We start from the raw sequence: 13,928 nt of genomic DNA on the forward strand, positions 1-13,928 counted from the left end.
GTGGTGTGTAGGACTATGTTTGCCTGTGCGTGCACATGTAGAGGCCAGAGGTAGACTTTGAGTATCTTTCTCTATCTCTCTCTATATTAGTTTTTGGAACAAAATCTCTTGCTGAACTTGACCTTAGCAGTGTTGGCTACACTGGCCAACAAGCCCCTAGGGTCTACCTGTCTCTACCTCCCGAGTGCTGGGTTACAGGTGTGTGCTGCCATGCCAGACTTTCACTTGAGTGCTGGGGATTCAAACTCAGGTCCTCATGCTTGCAGAGCGAACACTTTATCCACTGAGCTATCTTCTCGGCACTGGTGGGATGTGTGTGTGTGTGTGTGTGTGTGTGTGTGTGTGTATGTGTTTACTCTTTTGCTTCCTTTTAACAGTGTCTATTTTTAAATGAACACTGATGGGATCATTTTACATCCATTGTTCTACTTGTTAGTAGCTATTTTAGAAAAAGTTGTATATCAGTACACTTAGATTCCCTCCCTCCCTCCCTCCCCCCTCCCTTCCTTTTATTTTTAAGAAGGATCTCACTATTTAATACTGACTGGCTTTGAACTGGCATAGTGTAGACCAGACAGGCCTCAGATTCACAGAGGTCACCTGCCTCTGCCTCCTGTGTGCTGATGCTATAGGTGCACACCAGAACACTGAAGGACATCACTTTTTGAAAGTCTGTGAAGTATTCCACAGTGAGGATGTCAATCCCTACACCAAACTCTCTCTCTGATAAAAATAGGTTCTATTAGATTTAGTTCTGTTTTATGTGTATGAATGTTTTTATAGGCACTTGTGCCTGATGCCTATGAAGGTCAGAACAGGACCTCAGATCCCCCGGAACTGGAGTTATGGATGGTTGTGAACCATCTTGTGTTTCTGGGAATCAAACCTGGTTCCTTTACAAGAGTAACAACTGCTCTTAACCTCTGAGCCATCTCCCCAGCTTGCTCTCTCAGAATGTTATTTTGTTTAAGGTGCTGGGTATCCAACTTGGAGCCTCACACATGTTAGGTAAGAGTTTTGTCTTTTGCTTTTACTTTTGAAACACAATCTCATGTAGTCTAGGCTAGCCTAGAAATCCGGGTCCTTCTCCCTCTGCTTGCCTAGTGCTGAGATTACAGGCTTGAGCCACCCACGCCGTTGATGCAGATTTGACTGATTCCCTAATAGCGTGTCCCACGCGCTGGTCATCTTCTCGCTCTGCTCATCTTTATCACTGTCTTCCTTTACCACAGCATATCCTTAGTGCGAACGAAGCAAGCTTGACTTTTTCATAAAATCTCATCGCTAATTTTTTAGATTTTGAACTGTTTCAAGCTCATAGAAAAGTTGCCAAAGTGTCATAATGAGCTTTGGAAGAAGCTGTGTTCTGCCACAGTAGCTCTCACACAGTCGTTCTGTCTGTCGTGTGGCTATCATTTACCGTCCCTCAGCATCTCCTCATTCATAGTGTATATAGACAGACTTTTTTCTGACCTATCTTATGATGTGTTGCAGAGAACATAAGTTTATTTTGCCTCTAAATACTTCAATATAGCTCCTAAAACAAAAATACCATGTGATCTCAGTATAAAATTTAGGAAATTAATCATTGATCTAACACTGTTCTCTCATACACAGTCCATATAGGCCGAAGCCAAAGGTTGCCAATTGTGCCCAAAACATTCTTAACAATGGGTTTTTGTTGTTGTTGTTTTGTCACTATCACATTATCAGTGATGTTAGTTTGAACACTTGAATGAAGTGGTGAGTGTTCAGGTGTTGGCAGCCAGGTTCTTCATTATGAGGTTGCATTTTCTCCTTCATAATTAGTGAGCAACCTATGAGAAGTGCTTTCTGTGCATGCTTTCTCTGGCCCTCTAGTCTTTTACTCCGAGAGTTTACATCCATTGTTAATTTCTTCCTGAATCATTCATTTATTTGCTTATTTATTCCCTCTCTTAGAATCAATGCCACTCACAGATTCTGATTGTACCAGATGCATGGTAACTCTCACTGCCCCTGTGGTGATTTTGATATTCAGAGTGCCCTACATTTGACCTGTAGAAATGGACTTGTCTATTGGGCAGGTCCCGTCTTCTCTGAGCACTTTACTGTGGCACAAAAAAGATGTGAGAGAGCTGGAGGGCTGGCTCAGCAGACCTTACTCTTCTTATAGAGGACCTGGGTTTGGTTCCCAGCACCCACATCATGGCTCACACCCATAATCTGATATCTTCTTCTGATCTCTTTGGCTACCAGACACACACACATTGTGCACAATACATACATGCAAGCAAAACATTCATACACATAAATCTAAAAGGTGCTTAATTTTTTAAAAAATTTATATATTTTTATCTCATGTGTATTGATGTTTTGCCTGTATGTATGTCTGTGAGGGTGTCATGAATTGCCATGTGGGTGCTAGAAGTTGAATCTGGTTCTCTGGAAGAACAGTTTGTGCACCCTAAAAAGTGTTCTTTAAAAAGCTATCTCTGGCTCATTTGGGTTTTCCCTGCCCTGGCCCTGGAACCAGTTGTTTCCCCAGGGGTTTCATACCCAGTTTTAGTAGGGTAAGGTCTCTCAAAGCTGAGATGAGGCATTAGTGTTCTCACCGCTACTGACATGTCGTTGTACCAGGCCTTCAACCAGAGCTTGGGCATATGTGGAACTTCCTATGCATGGTCTGTATCATAACTTCCAATTCTGGCCTAACATAGCAGTGTTTAGCCTCTGCCTGTTCCCCATTCCATATTTGTATCTTACATCAATGACCCTGGCTCCCAAGCTGGGCCTTGTGGTGCGCAACTTTAATCCCAGCACTTCAGAAGCAGAGACAAACAGATCTCTGTGAGTTCAAGGTCAGCCTGGTCTACACAGAGAGTTCCAGGATAGGGATCCATAGATAAACTCTGTTTCAAAAAAAAACTACCACTACTACCACCAACAATAATAAATAAAAAAGAACCCCAGCTCCCAGGAGGCCAATAGCTGTCCGTACTCATTTGCTCAGTCCTTCAGCACACACACCATTGAATTGCTGAGTCCATACTTCTTCCACTGAAGATTTTCGTGTAGTGCTTTATGCTCTAACTGAGGTTATTCTTGCCCAAGAGCTGTTGTCAGGCCCATTAGGTGGAATCTCTCTTATCTAATGGGAAATGCCTTTGTTGTCTCTGGTGTTTCTACATCCGTGGTGGCTGGGTTCAGCTCTTGCTTTAGAGTGGCAACAGGTCCCCACTGCATAGATGGAATGTTCTGATTCCAGCCAGGCTTTGCTATATTCAGATCCCACTGTACCTTGGGACTGTGACTTTTGTGTTCTATACCATGCAGTGGCTGGACCAGGTGGCTCCCTGTTGACTTCAGTCCCTGTGTAGGCTTAGGTCTGTCCTAGAATGGCAGCTTAGTTGCTGACACTGGCTCCTCCTCATCTCCACCTGTTAGCTGAGGCTTCTTCACATAGAGCTGGTGTGGTCTGAGATCATAGGCTCTCTCTTGTTCTGGCCACAAAGAGCCTTTGTCACCAGGGCCCATTGTCAGCATTTGTAAGGCTCTTCTCATTCCAGGACAGTCAGTGACAGTCTCTCAGAGACCTTGTATGCATCAGACAAGTACTGCTGAATGACCTCAGGCCATCTTCAGAATTAGAGGTAGTAGGAAAATCCTTTCTGAGAAGTCAGGTTGGAGGACTGCAAACTGTTGGATAGATTTCTGCTTCACTTTTTGTCCCTTTGAGATTTCATTTCATGTCAAGAAAAAAAAATGTCTTGAATGGTGCTGGGGCTGCGACCTGAGTTTTTTCTATTTTTACAAGGAAGCAGGACTTGAGTCCAGCTCCTATCTTCCTGCTAAGCATCTTCCATAAAACTCTGTTCTCATGTCAGATGGGATAACCACTACCTTCCCATCACAGCAAAGTTGAAGTGATCATATATACAAACAGTAAACACAGAGGCCAAACAGCTGGATAAATGGCAACCTGTCCTAAGGCATTTCCTTCTTTACAATTTTTGTTTGTTTTAATATTTATTTATCTTATTTTTGTATATGTGTGTACACCTGCATATGAATCTATATATGTGTGTGTGTGTGCACCACATATGTACAGGGTCCTGATGATACCAAAAGAGAGCATTGGATCCCCTGGAACTTGAGTTTCAGAAAGTTGCGAGCTGCCACAGGGGTTCTGGAAATTGAACCAGAGTCTTCTACAAGGGCAACAAGTCCTCATGACCACTGAACCATCTCTTTAGCCCTAGTTGGGGCATGTGTGTGTGTGTGTGTTATGTCTACATATATGCTTGCATGTTTGTGTGTAAATGCCATTGTGCATGTGTCATGGTGTGCATATGGAGGTCAGAGAACAATCTCAGATGCTGGTTCTTGCCTTCCTTCTTGTTTGAAACAGAGTCTCTTTGTTGTTAGAAATGCCTACACCACTAGTTGGTCCTTGAGCTTCCTATCTCCACCTCCCATCTTACCTAAAAGCACAGGGATTATTGGTGTGGGCTATCACACCAAGCTTTCCATGGGTTCTGCAGATTCAACTTCTGGCCCACAACTTGCACTGCAGGTGCCTTACCTGTTGGGTTAGCTCCCCAGCCTCTAGCCGTTCCCCCTTGATGATGAAATGTCCTTGTGCTGTGTGATCCTCAGGAAGGGGTGTTTGTGTTTAAGAGCTGAGGAGTGGCCTGATCTTTGGACTAAACCGGAGAAACATTTACCCTTGCAGTGGGTTTTGGAGGAAGTGAAACAATTTCTAGATAGTTTAATAGTGAAATGTTCTCACACAGGATCCCAAGGCCCAGGTCCTCTTCTAGCTCTACCAGCTTACCCAGGGCACTCCTGAGTCACTCGCACTCCAGAGCACACTGCCTTCAGTTTCCACCCTCCAAGATGTACTTATTTTTATCATTGTTTGCATGCTTGTATGTGTGTGTGTTGGTGTGTACATGTGGCTCCAAGCACTCACTGAGGTTTTCTGATCCCTGGAACTGAAGTAACGGGTGGTCGAGTTGGTGCTGGGGCCCTCTGCCAAAGCAGCAGACATCCTTACAGCTGAGTTCTCTCCAGCCCTGCCACCGCTTTTTATACCAGCCCCGAGAATATACTTCCCTATAAACTGTCTGTCTGCTTTGCTGAAACGAAGGCCCCCGGGGCCTTCAGGAAAATCTACTTTCTCTTCTGGCTAATAAATCATGGTATTGCCCTACCAAAGGATTCTTTTTACTTTTGTCTTTCTCCCCTCACCCATGTGGAGCTAGATGTGTTTCCAGAACCTTCCTGAATCTCTCTCTCTCTTTTATTTCCTTCATAAGGGCCGAGGAAGCAGAGGGCATTTTGGAACCCCAGGATTCGGAGAAATTAAGCTTTAATGAGAAGTGTACTTGGAGCCCACTACTGACTCAACTGTGGGCAACATCGGTTCTCGGGTCTCTCTCAGGTTAGGAGCTGCAAGAGTCCAGCACTGCCTGCCTGCTTGCCTACCTGTGTGTGTTGGGGGTGGAGGCTGCTGCTGGGTCATACTGGGCATCGGTGCATGTGTGATGGTAGCTTTGGTAACCAGTGATGTTGGAAACAGGCTGCTCAGTAGGGCCAAGGCTGTACAGTTGGACCAGATCCTTCCCATGTCTAAGCCATTCCCATTTCTCTACGGTTAGGTATAGGATCAATTATGTTCCTTTAAGTCATGTCCTCCTTACCTCTTGCCTTTCTGGGTCAGCTCTTTACCATTTATTGGAAACCTCAGGTTTCTTTTAAAAAGTAGAATGACATCCACCTGAGTCCACAATGAAGCTGCCTGGGTTTGCTTCACTCATCCATTTAACAAACATCGGCTTAAATGGTTGAGTGAGGTGATGTGTGCCTGTAAGCCCAGCACTTGGGTGGCTGAAGCAGGAAGATTCTGGGTTCAAGGCTAGTCTGTCTATCACCCTGTCTGAGACCCTAACTCAAGAACAAAAGAACAACAAAACATTGACTGGTGGTGAATATGGGACTGACCCTGTACTGCATACTGGGGCATCAGAGGTGATTATCAGAGGTGACTGTCCCTCCTGGAATTCCCCTGGAAATATAGATACTAATTACAAATACAGGTTTTATGTTGTAGATTCTAGTATCAGATGGTAGCTCTGTTTAGCTACCATGTTTCCTAGTTTCTGTTCTCTGCCCTCAGGATGTCAGCTCTGGAAGCCACAGGTAGGATCAGCTAGAAAGTAGTACGAAATGGGAATACTAAAATATTGAGTCTTCATTTGACACCACCAACAACTTGGCATGGAGTCTTGGGCAACTCGCTTCTCCTTTCTGGCCTTTATTTCTGTTAGAGTGTGTAGATGAAGATTTTAGACCAATGACTACTATTCTTCTGGCTTTTGTTCCTCAGCAAGTATTCTATATGAAACATTTAACACACATTATTTTATCTAATCCCCAAGAGTACCCTGTAAGTCCTCTAAGTGTTTAGTCCTATTTGATTGTTACTTTTAAAGATAAAGAAACTGAGGCTCAGAGAGAGTGAATGGCTTGTCTGAGGTCTCAGCAAGTGGCAAGAAAGCCTTTGACTACCTAGTAGGACCAGATTAGGAATGGGATGGGGGAAGGACCCAGTACAACCCTGAGAACTCTTTCTGCAGGCATGGAGGAGGTGCTTATCGATGAAAGGACTGTCAGCCCCTTATTGCATCTGTCTGAAGATCGAAGGACCCTGGCCTTCAATGCCAAGAAGTCCAAGGCCTGCTCAGATGACCCAGAGCGCTTTGACTACTGGCCCAATGCCCTTGCTGCCACTGCCTTCCAGACTGGGCTCCATGCCTGGATAGTGAACGTTAAACACAGTTGTGCTTATAAAGTGGGTGTGGCCTCAGCTCAGCTTCCCCGAAAGGGTCCTGGCAATGATTGCCGCCTGGGCCACAATGCCTTCTCCTGGGTCTTCTCCCGCTATGATCAAGAGTTCTGTTTCTCACACAATGGGCAGCATGAGCCTCTGGCACTACTTCGGTGCCCAGCACAGCTGGGCATACTGCTGGACCTGCAGGCAGGAGAGCTTGTCTTCTACGATCCTATCTCAGGGACGGTGCTTCACATCTACCGTGGGTCCTTCCCTGAGAGGCTCTTCCCAGTCTTTGCTGTGGCTGACCATATAATCTCCATCCTTCGCTGACCTCTGGCCACAGTGAAGCCAGATCCACCTCCCCATCACCCTTGCAGATCAGGTCATGCTTCTAGCTAGTGTCCTTTTCCTTGATGATATGAGTAGTGTTCCCCATGGGCAACTTTTGGAGAGATGGAGATCTGCTTCGGACTCAGACATAACCCTTTTGATGTTGGTCATCTGTGGGGATCCTGTTTCTTCTCTCTTGGCCTTAGTCTCCCAAACCCACCATGCTTGTGACCTTCCAAGGGTCTCATTAACCTGTGTCTCTGGCATCCAGCATGGTACCTTGTGTATGGCTAGTATACCAGCAAGGTATAGTGATGGAGCAAATGGTTAAACAGGCAGGTGACCAGTGGTGTAGCAGTTTCTGGAGAAGCACTGCAGTCCCTGAAAATGCCTTGCTGCAGAGAAGCTTGTACTGAACCTTCCCTAGCCTCTCAGTTCAGTATTTCTTGGTCTTTTTCATGATACACCATGTGAAGAGAGTATTTTTCTAGCATACAAAGGACACCCTGTCAGGCTACTGTTGGCCAGAACACTGTTGAGGGAGTGTGGTCCCCTCCTCCCACATTCTGTCAAGGCATCAGTACCCCATCTCCAGGAAACCTGCTTGTAGCACACTGGTTGGCATCCATCCCAGGCCATGAGGCTGAGCCCTAGCATAGACCTACATGTGAGAAGGGTGATAAACATCCGCCCTCACTGTGCTGGTGAGCACCCCATTTCATGACTCTTTCCTTAGGGTGGAGACCTACCTGGGTGGAGCTGCAAGCAAAAAGAGCAGAGGGGAAAGGAGGGCTAGCCTTAATAAATGAATGTGAGCGTTATTAAAGGTTTCTAAAGACTTGATGATGTCTTTGCTGGTAACTGGCTCCATGCTGATTGGTAGCCTTAGGTATATGCTTAGAAACAAGTGGATCATAGCATCAAAAGACTGGAGATGTTACTGGAACCAAGGGCAAGTTCTTTGGCCACTTTCTCCATAAGGAGTTCATCTGAGAATAATGGTCTTCTTGCCAGGACTGGGGATGAAGCTTGGTGGCAAGGCACTTGGCTAGCATGCCAAGAGCTCTGAGCTCAGTCCCAGCACTACAAACAACAGTGAAAACAATTTGGGTTGGTCACAGAGTTTGGCTGGCAGACAATCACTGCTTTGCTTCAGCCCCTTATTGCCATGCAGAATGTCGTCCCAGGGTGACTGGGAGATCTTTGGAGAACAGTGTGTGTTCATATGGATGGATGTAGGGGTGTGTGTGTATTAGTGTGAGTTCTTTCCTTCCAACTCTATGCAGTCCCAAAGTCATCTGGGTCATGTTTTGACAAGTGATTTTTGTTTATATGTACGGGTGTTTTGTCTGCATGTATGTCTGTGCTCCATGTATGTGCCTTCAGAGGCCAGCAGAAGGCATCAATCCCCTGGAGCTACAGTTGTGAGCTGTTCATGTAGGTGCTGAGAAACAAATCCAGGTACTCTGGAAGAGCAGCTAGTGCTCTTAACCATTGGGCCATCTCTCCAGTATACCTCCCTGTCCCCCCAACCCCCCGTCACTGAGCCATCTTACCAGGACCCCATCTCTGTCTTTTTAAAAGACATTGTTTCACATAGCCCACTCTGGCCTTGAACTCACTATATAGCCTCCATCTCTAGAATGCTGGGGTTACAGACATGTGCTACCATGCTCCTAAGTAAAGTTGTGGGAAGTCACTCCACCGCTGCTCACTGGACAGCATTCAGGTAAAGAGTATGATGTAGGGCAGTGTTCTTTTTTAAGACCGATTACAGTGGATTCTAATTCAAGGATTCTAATGGACAGTCTTCCTATTGAATAGCCCAGCACACATGATGGGCTGATGTTAGACACATCTAACCTTGAGATTCCCAGGTTGGGGAGGGGATTTCTATCTCAACTTCTCTGAGCTCTTTTGATCTTGTGTTTTGCACAGTGTGGTTTCAGAGCTCCAGTGACAAAAAAGCCCTTACTGTAAAAACAGTATTTGTAAGGTGTGTGTGCCTACACATGCCTACAGCTGAGCCCAGGACCTTACAAATTAGGCAAGTGCTCTACCACTGATCTATTTCCCTAGCTCTTGAAAGTGGCTCACGCCTGCAGTCCTAGCGTTCAGAAGACCGATTCAGAAGGAAGATCATCACGCCAGCATGGACTAGAGTAAGTTCACATCAATATGGGCTAGAGAAAGAACCCATCTCAAAAAGCCAAAAAGTACCTGCTAGTGAATGGATGGGCCCTTGGTGGATATGGAGTTGGGATCAGGGTAAAAAAGGGATGGAGGGAACTGGCAAGATAGCTGAGCAGGTAATAGCACTCGGCACAAACTCTGTGATCTGAGTTTGATCCCCAGAACCCATGTAAAGATGAGAGACCAGAGTTCACAAAATCATCTTCCAACTGCCACACACACATACCATGATATACATTCCACACATTCACACATACATACCCACCACATAATAGTACATTAAAAAGGGGCATAGGTGTGAATAATTCGTGAGCTCAGAGACCAGGCTACTGCCAAGCCCTCGATGTTCTGTGATCAGAATAGGTTATTATAGAGGCTGCAGCAGGAGGGCCAAGACACCTCCCTCTGTAGGAGAGGTGAGAGAAGGGACTCCCTGCCTCTGGTGTTTATTTGGTCCCAGCTACTTTCCTCACCAGATTCATGACATAGGGCTCGGGGCCTCCAGGAGGTCAAGGGCAGGCAGGAGATGGGGTAGGGAGGGTAGAATGTGCTCTTTAGGTACAGAATCTCTGACTGAGGAGTCCAGAGGCTCTGGGCCTACCACCAGGAAGCCGTGCATGCCTACAGCCCGAGATCCCTGGTAATCACAGCGGTAACTATCCCCAACATGAGCTGCCGATGCAGGTTCTACACAGGCGAGTTGCAAAGCCTCACGGAAAATCCGTGGATCCGGTTTAGGACAGCCCACAGCCTCAGAAGTCAAAACAAAATCAAAATGTTCTCGCAGGCCAAGGCCTGTTAGGATATTCTCTAGTCGTCGGTCAAAGTTGGAGACCACTGCTAGCCTCAGACCCCGCTTACGGCAACCGTTCAGGGTCGTCTCAGCCCCCTCCAACACCTGCCAGGTGAAAGGGCTGCTGAAGTCTTCATATAGCTGGTCAGCAACTGGAGTCATGGCCTGGGCATCTGGGACCCCTGCTAGGCGGAAGGTGTGTAGGACCACATCCATCCACCACTGACGGGAAGTAAGGCCACGGCTCAGACCATAGTTGGGAAAACTGTGGCTCTGAGCCTTATATGCCTGCCTGAAGGCTTGTTCCACAGCTGTGGCCTCCACCTCCAGTCCATGGGCCCGGGCCTTGCTGGCATATTCTTCCCCAACAGGGCGTCGGAGCTTGATCAGGGTATCCTTCACATCCCACGTCAGTAGACGAATCTGCAGCCGGTGTGCCATGGAGATCAAGTTCAGTGCAGATCCCAGAATCAAAGGAGCTACTGGTTCAGGCCACCCCTCCACAAGCAACAGTGGTTCTTTTCCAGGCTATATGGGTCAGAATGGTAGGCTGTCCCAAGGCACTTTGGTAATGTCTTTCAGCACAAGATCCTGGAATGAAAAATCAGTAGGTGAGGTAGATGCTGAGGCCCTGCTGTCAGAGACTGGGTCCGTATTCTGAGGTACCAAGTATATGACACCTTCTTCTGGCTTCACACGCACCAGACATGATTGAAGTGCACTTACATACATGGAGGCAAAACACCACATACAGATAATAGCAGTCGTAACTACTTCCTGACTTTGACCTACAAAGCTGTGCACCTGAGCTCAGCTCTGCCCAAAGCACTAGACTTTGCCCAGCCTCAAGGAAGTTTATATATATTTTCTGTATGTTCTTTTCTCGGGATTCCTCAAGAACTGCACCTGCTAAGGAAATTCTTTGAGTTCACAGACTAACTTTGGTTCCAGATTTATAACCTCATGGCACATACTGACTTCATTATGCTTGTTTCATATATATATTGTCTACAGAGAAACCCTTATTATTTAATGCTAGAAATGCTACGGGGGATGGAAACCTGTCTTCTTCCCCAACATCTGGCTCATAAGATGCCCAGAAATGTGTTTTGAGCAAACACATAAATTATTTTATTTAGTCCAAAATTGTTCATTGTTTTTTTTTAAATGATTTGTTTTATCACCTGCGTGTATGTCTGTATGAGAGTGAAGTCCACTGGAACTGGAGTTACAGACAGTTGTGAGCTGTCACATGGGTGCTGAGAATTCAACCTGGGTCCTCTGGAAGAACAGCAGTGCTGTTAACCTCTGAGCCATCTCTCCAGCCCATGACCCTTTTACAATTATTAGAAAATGGTGCCCTTCTTTAAGAAATCCATATTTGCCAGGCATTGGTGGCACACGCCTTTAATCCCAGCACTTGGGAGGCAGAAGCAGGTGGATTTCTGAGTTCGAGGCCAGCCTGGTCTACAGAGTGAGTTCCAGGACAGCCTGGGCTATATAGAGAAACACTGTCTCGAAAAACCAAAAAAAAAAAAAAAAAATCCATATTCACACTTGAGTATGCCTGACTTTCCTCAGAGTCCTTCTTTTCCTCCTAACCCTCATGTTTAAGTCTGCATTAAAATATTATTAATAAAATCTCCAACTTGGCTTCATTTTTTTTAAAAAAAGGAGAGATTACTAGTAATGTCAAAAAAGCGAAAGGTTCCTGGAGACTCTGACCTCACTCTAGTGAGAGTCTGGTGGAACCAGGGAGGGGCAGTTACTGCCTAAGGTCACAGCCTGCAAACACTGGCTGGATTAGAACTCAAATTCTAGCCAGGGCTCCCTTTGCTTACCCATATTTATATTCTTTTAAAAGTTGGATTATGTTGATCCTGGGACAGGGTGGGACAGAAGACAGTCCGTTCCTACATGGCTCTGAGGTGCAAATTCTCCCTGGTGTTATTAGTGCCGAGGAGACCAATTCAGAAGGACGACTGATCTAATACCCAACATACCCAACAGCCAGTTCTCTGCCTGGAATCAGAGACTGATTGCAGGTTTGTCCCCAGACAGAGCAGACTGCATGGCTGTGTCTTGTCTTTCAGTCTGTGGGGTCCAGGGTTCATTCAGAATGCAGCCAAACAAAACATTGGTGAGGAGGGGTGTGGGGGCGGGGCGCGTAAAGAAATGTGACAAAGAAGAGAATTTAAGTCAGCTCGAAATAGTGAGACAACTTTAAAAGGGCTCTCATTGCGCAGGTGGGTAGGCTGAGGCCCAGCCAGGAACCAGACTGGATCCGAAAGTCCTCTGGATGCCTCAGGCTCAGGTATGTCCCAGGACAAAAGTCGTAGCCAGGCTGGGGCTCTGGCTGCAGGACTGACCATCCTAAAATTAGCGAGACCCGAGACTGGAGCCTCGGGGGCCAGGTCCACTGCTGGCCGGCCTCCAGTGTCCCCAGCTCGGCTGCACTGGGTTCCCACGGCTCAGCGCCCCCCATCCAGCCTCTGGCCTCCGCACCCACCTGGCTAGGGGAAAGCGACGCAGCGGCTGCTCCACCGGCTCCACGTAGGCGATCAGAAGCTCGCGACCCTCGGACTTGCCATTGCTTCTCGCCCCGCCCCGCTCTAGGCGTCACCGAGCTCCTCCCTCGCGCCCGTCACCCGCCACGCTGCAAGTCTAGGACCTCCTGTCCCTTACGTTACCCCGTAGCTTCACTGCTCCCGGTCCCACGCCCTCTCATCGCCGCCAGGCTTCTCAAGGTCACTGTCTCACCCCTCATCTCGTTCCTCCCCAGTTCCCTTATCTTCTTTATCACAACCCAGGTGATTCTCTTCGCTTCTCATCTCTATCCCCCACTCCGCCTCCCCGGGATGCGAACACTTGGGGAAGTACCTAGATTGACTTGGGAATGGGGGCGGGGTGGGAGGTGTTAGGGCTCAGCCTGGCTCCCCTAGGTGAGGACTCCAGCAAGGCTCTGTCCCTGTCTGTCCTGAGAGACCTCAATTAGTTCTAGAAGGGAACTGCTTGTCACACCCACACAGTTTGTTCATTGCAATAGCCTAGACACTTGGTTTTAAGTTAAGGTCTCACTAATGCAGGTAAGCAGGCCACGAACATCTTCCTGCCTCAGCTCCCAAGTGCTGGGATTACAGGAGTGCCACCGCCGTGTTTGTCTACTCTAGAAAAAATAAAAATATACACACACACACACACACACACACACCATTTAAAGCCGGGCAGTGGTGGTGCACACCTTTAATCCCAGCACTTGGGAGGCAGAGGCAGGTGGATTTCTGAGTTCGAGGCCAGCCTGGTCTACAGAGTGAGTTCCAGGACAGCCAGGGCTACACGGAGAAACCCTGTCTCGAAAAAAAAAAAAAAAAATTTAAGGGGAAGAAAGAGTCGGGGTTTCAAAACTGAAATACACGTTTATCTTCAAAACTACTGCTGAAAGCAACCGAGCAAAGCTGTCCTCTCAACTTGGTTGATTCATGAAGTGCTGTTAGCACCCGTGTTCTGTGTCTGACCTGCGGATACAGCCAGAAAATGACAGTTTCCTGCCTATCGAACATGGGAGGGACAGGCAAAAACCAAGTAGAATAACTGTAAGTGCTGCCCAGGAACTGGCTGGGAGGCAGGGGCTGGAGGGCTTCCCTCTGCTCTTTTCGTCCCCTCCCCCACCAATAACCTATTTGTTTTAACATCTTCCATAATCTCCTGGCTCTGTGGACTTTAGATGGACTCAGCTCCCTCTCGCTGGGCCTCAGAAAACAAAGTGCAAAGTCACAGGCTAGCCAGCTCACCTGC

The 13,928-nt window shown here is 47.1% G+C and overlaps 2 protein-coding genes across 2 annotated transcripts in view; one reads left to right on the forward strand and one right to left on the reverse strand.

Moving 5' to 3' along the window:
- Positions 1–7,990, forward strand: part of Bspry (B-box and SPRY domain containing) — an 18,461-nt gene extending 10,471 nt beyond the window's left edge. The window contains exons 5-6 of the mRNA XM_028779981.1: positions 5,301–5,425; positions 6,621–7,990. Of these exons, the coding sequence (XP_028635814.1) occupies positions 5,301–5,425; positions 6,621–7,147 (652 nt within the window). The 3' untranslated portion in view covers positions 7,148–7,990. The remainder of the gene's footprint in view (positions 1–5,300; positions 5,426–6,620) is intronic.
- Positions 7,991–9,529: 1,539 nt separating this feature from the next.
- Positions 9,530–12,745, reverse strand: Hdhd3 (haloacid dehalogenase like hydrolase domain containing 3). The gene is made up of 2 exons (XM_028779991.1): positions 12,643–12,745; positions 9,530–10,724 (listed from the first exon to the last, which is right to left on the reverse strand). Exon 2 carries the CDS (start codon positions 10,572–10,574, stop codon positions 9,819–9,821), a length of 756 nt encoding a protein of 251 aa, XP_028635824.1. The 5' UTR covers positions 10,575–10,724; positions 12,643–12,745; the 3' UTR covers positions 9,530–9,818.
- Between the last annotated feature and the right edge of the window lie 1,183 nt (positions 12,746–13,928).

Source organism: Grammomys surdaster, unplaced genomic scaffold (genome assembly GCF_004785775.1).
Source record: "Grammomys surdaster isolate TR1022 unplaced genomic scaffold, NIH_TR_1.0 363, whole genome shotgun sequence".
NCBI classification, from domain to species: domain Eukaryota; kingdom Metazoa; phylum Chordata; class Mammalia; order Rodentia; family Muridae; genus Grammomys; species Grammomys surdaster.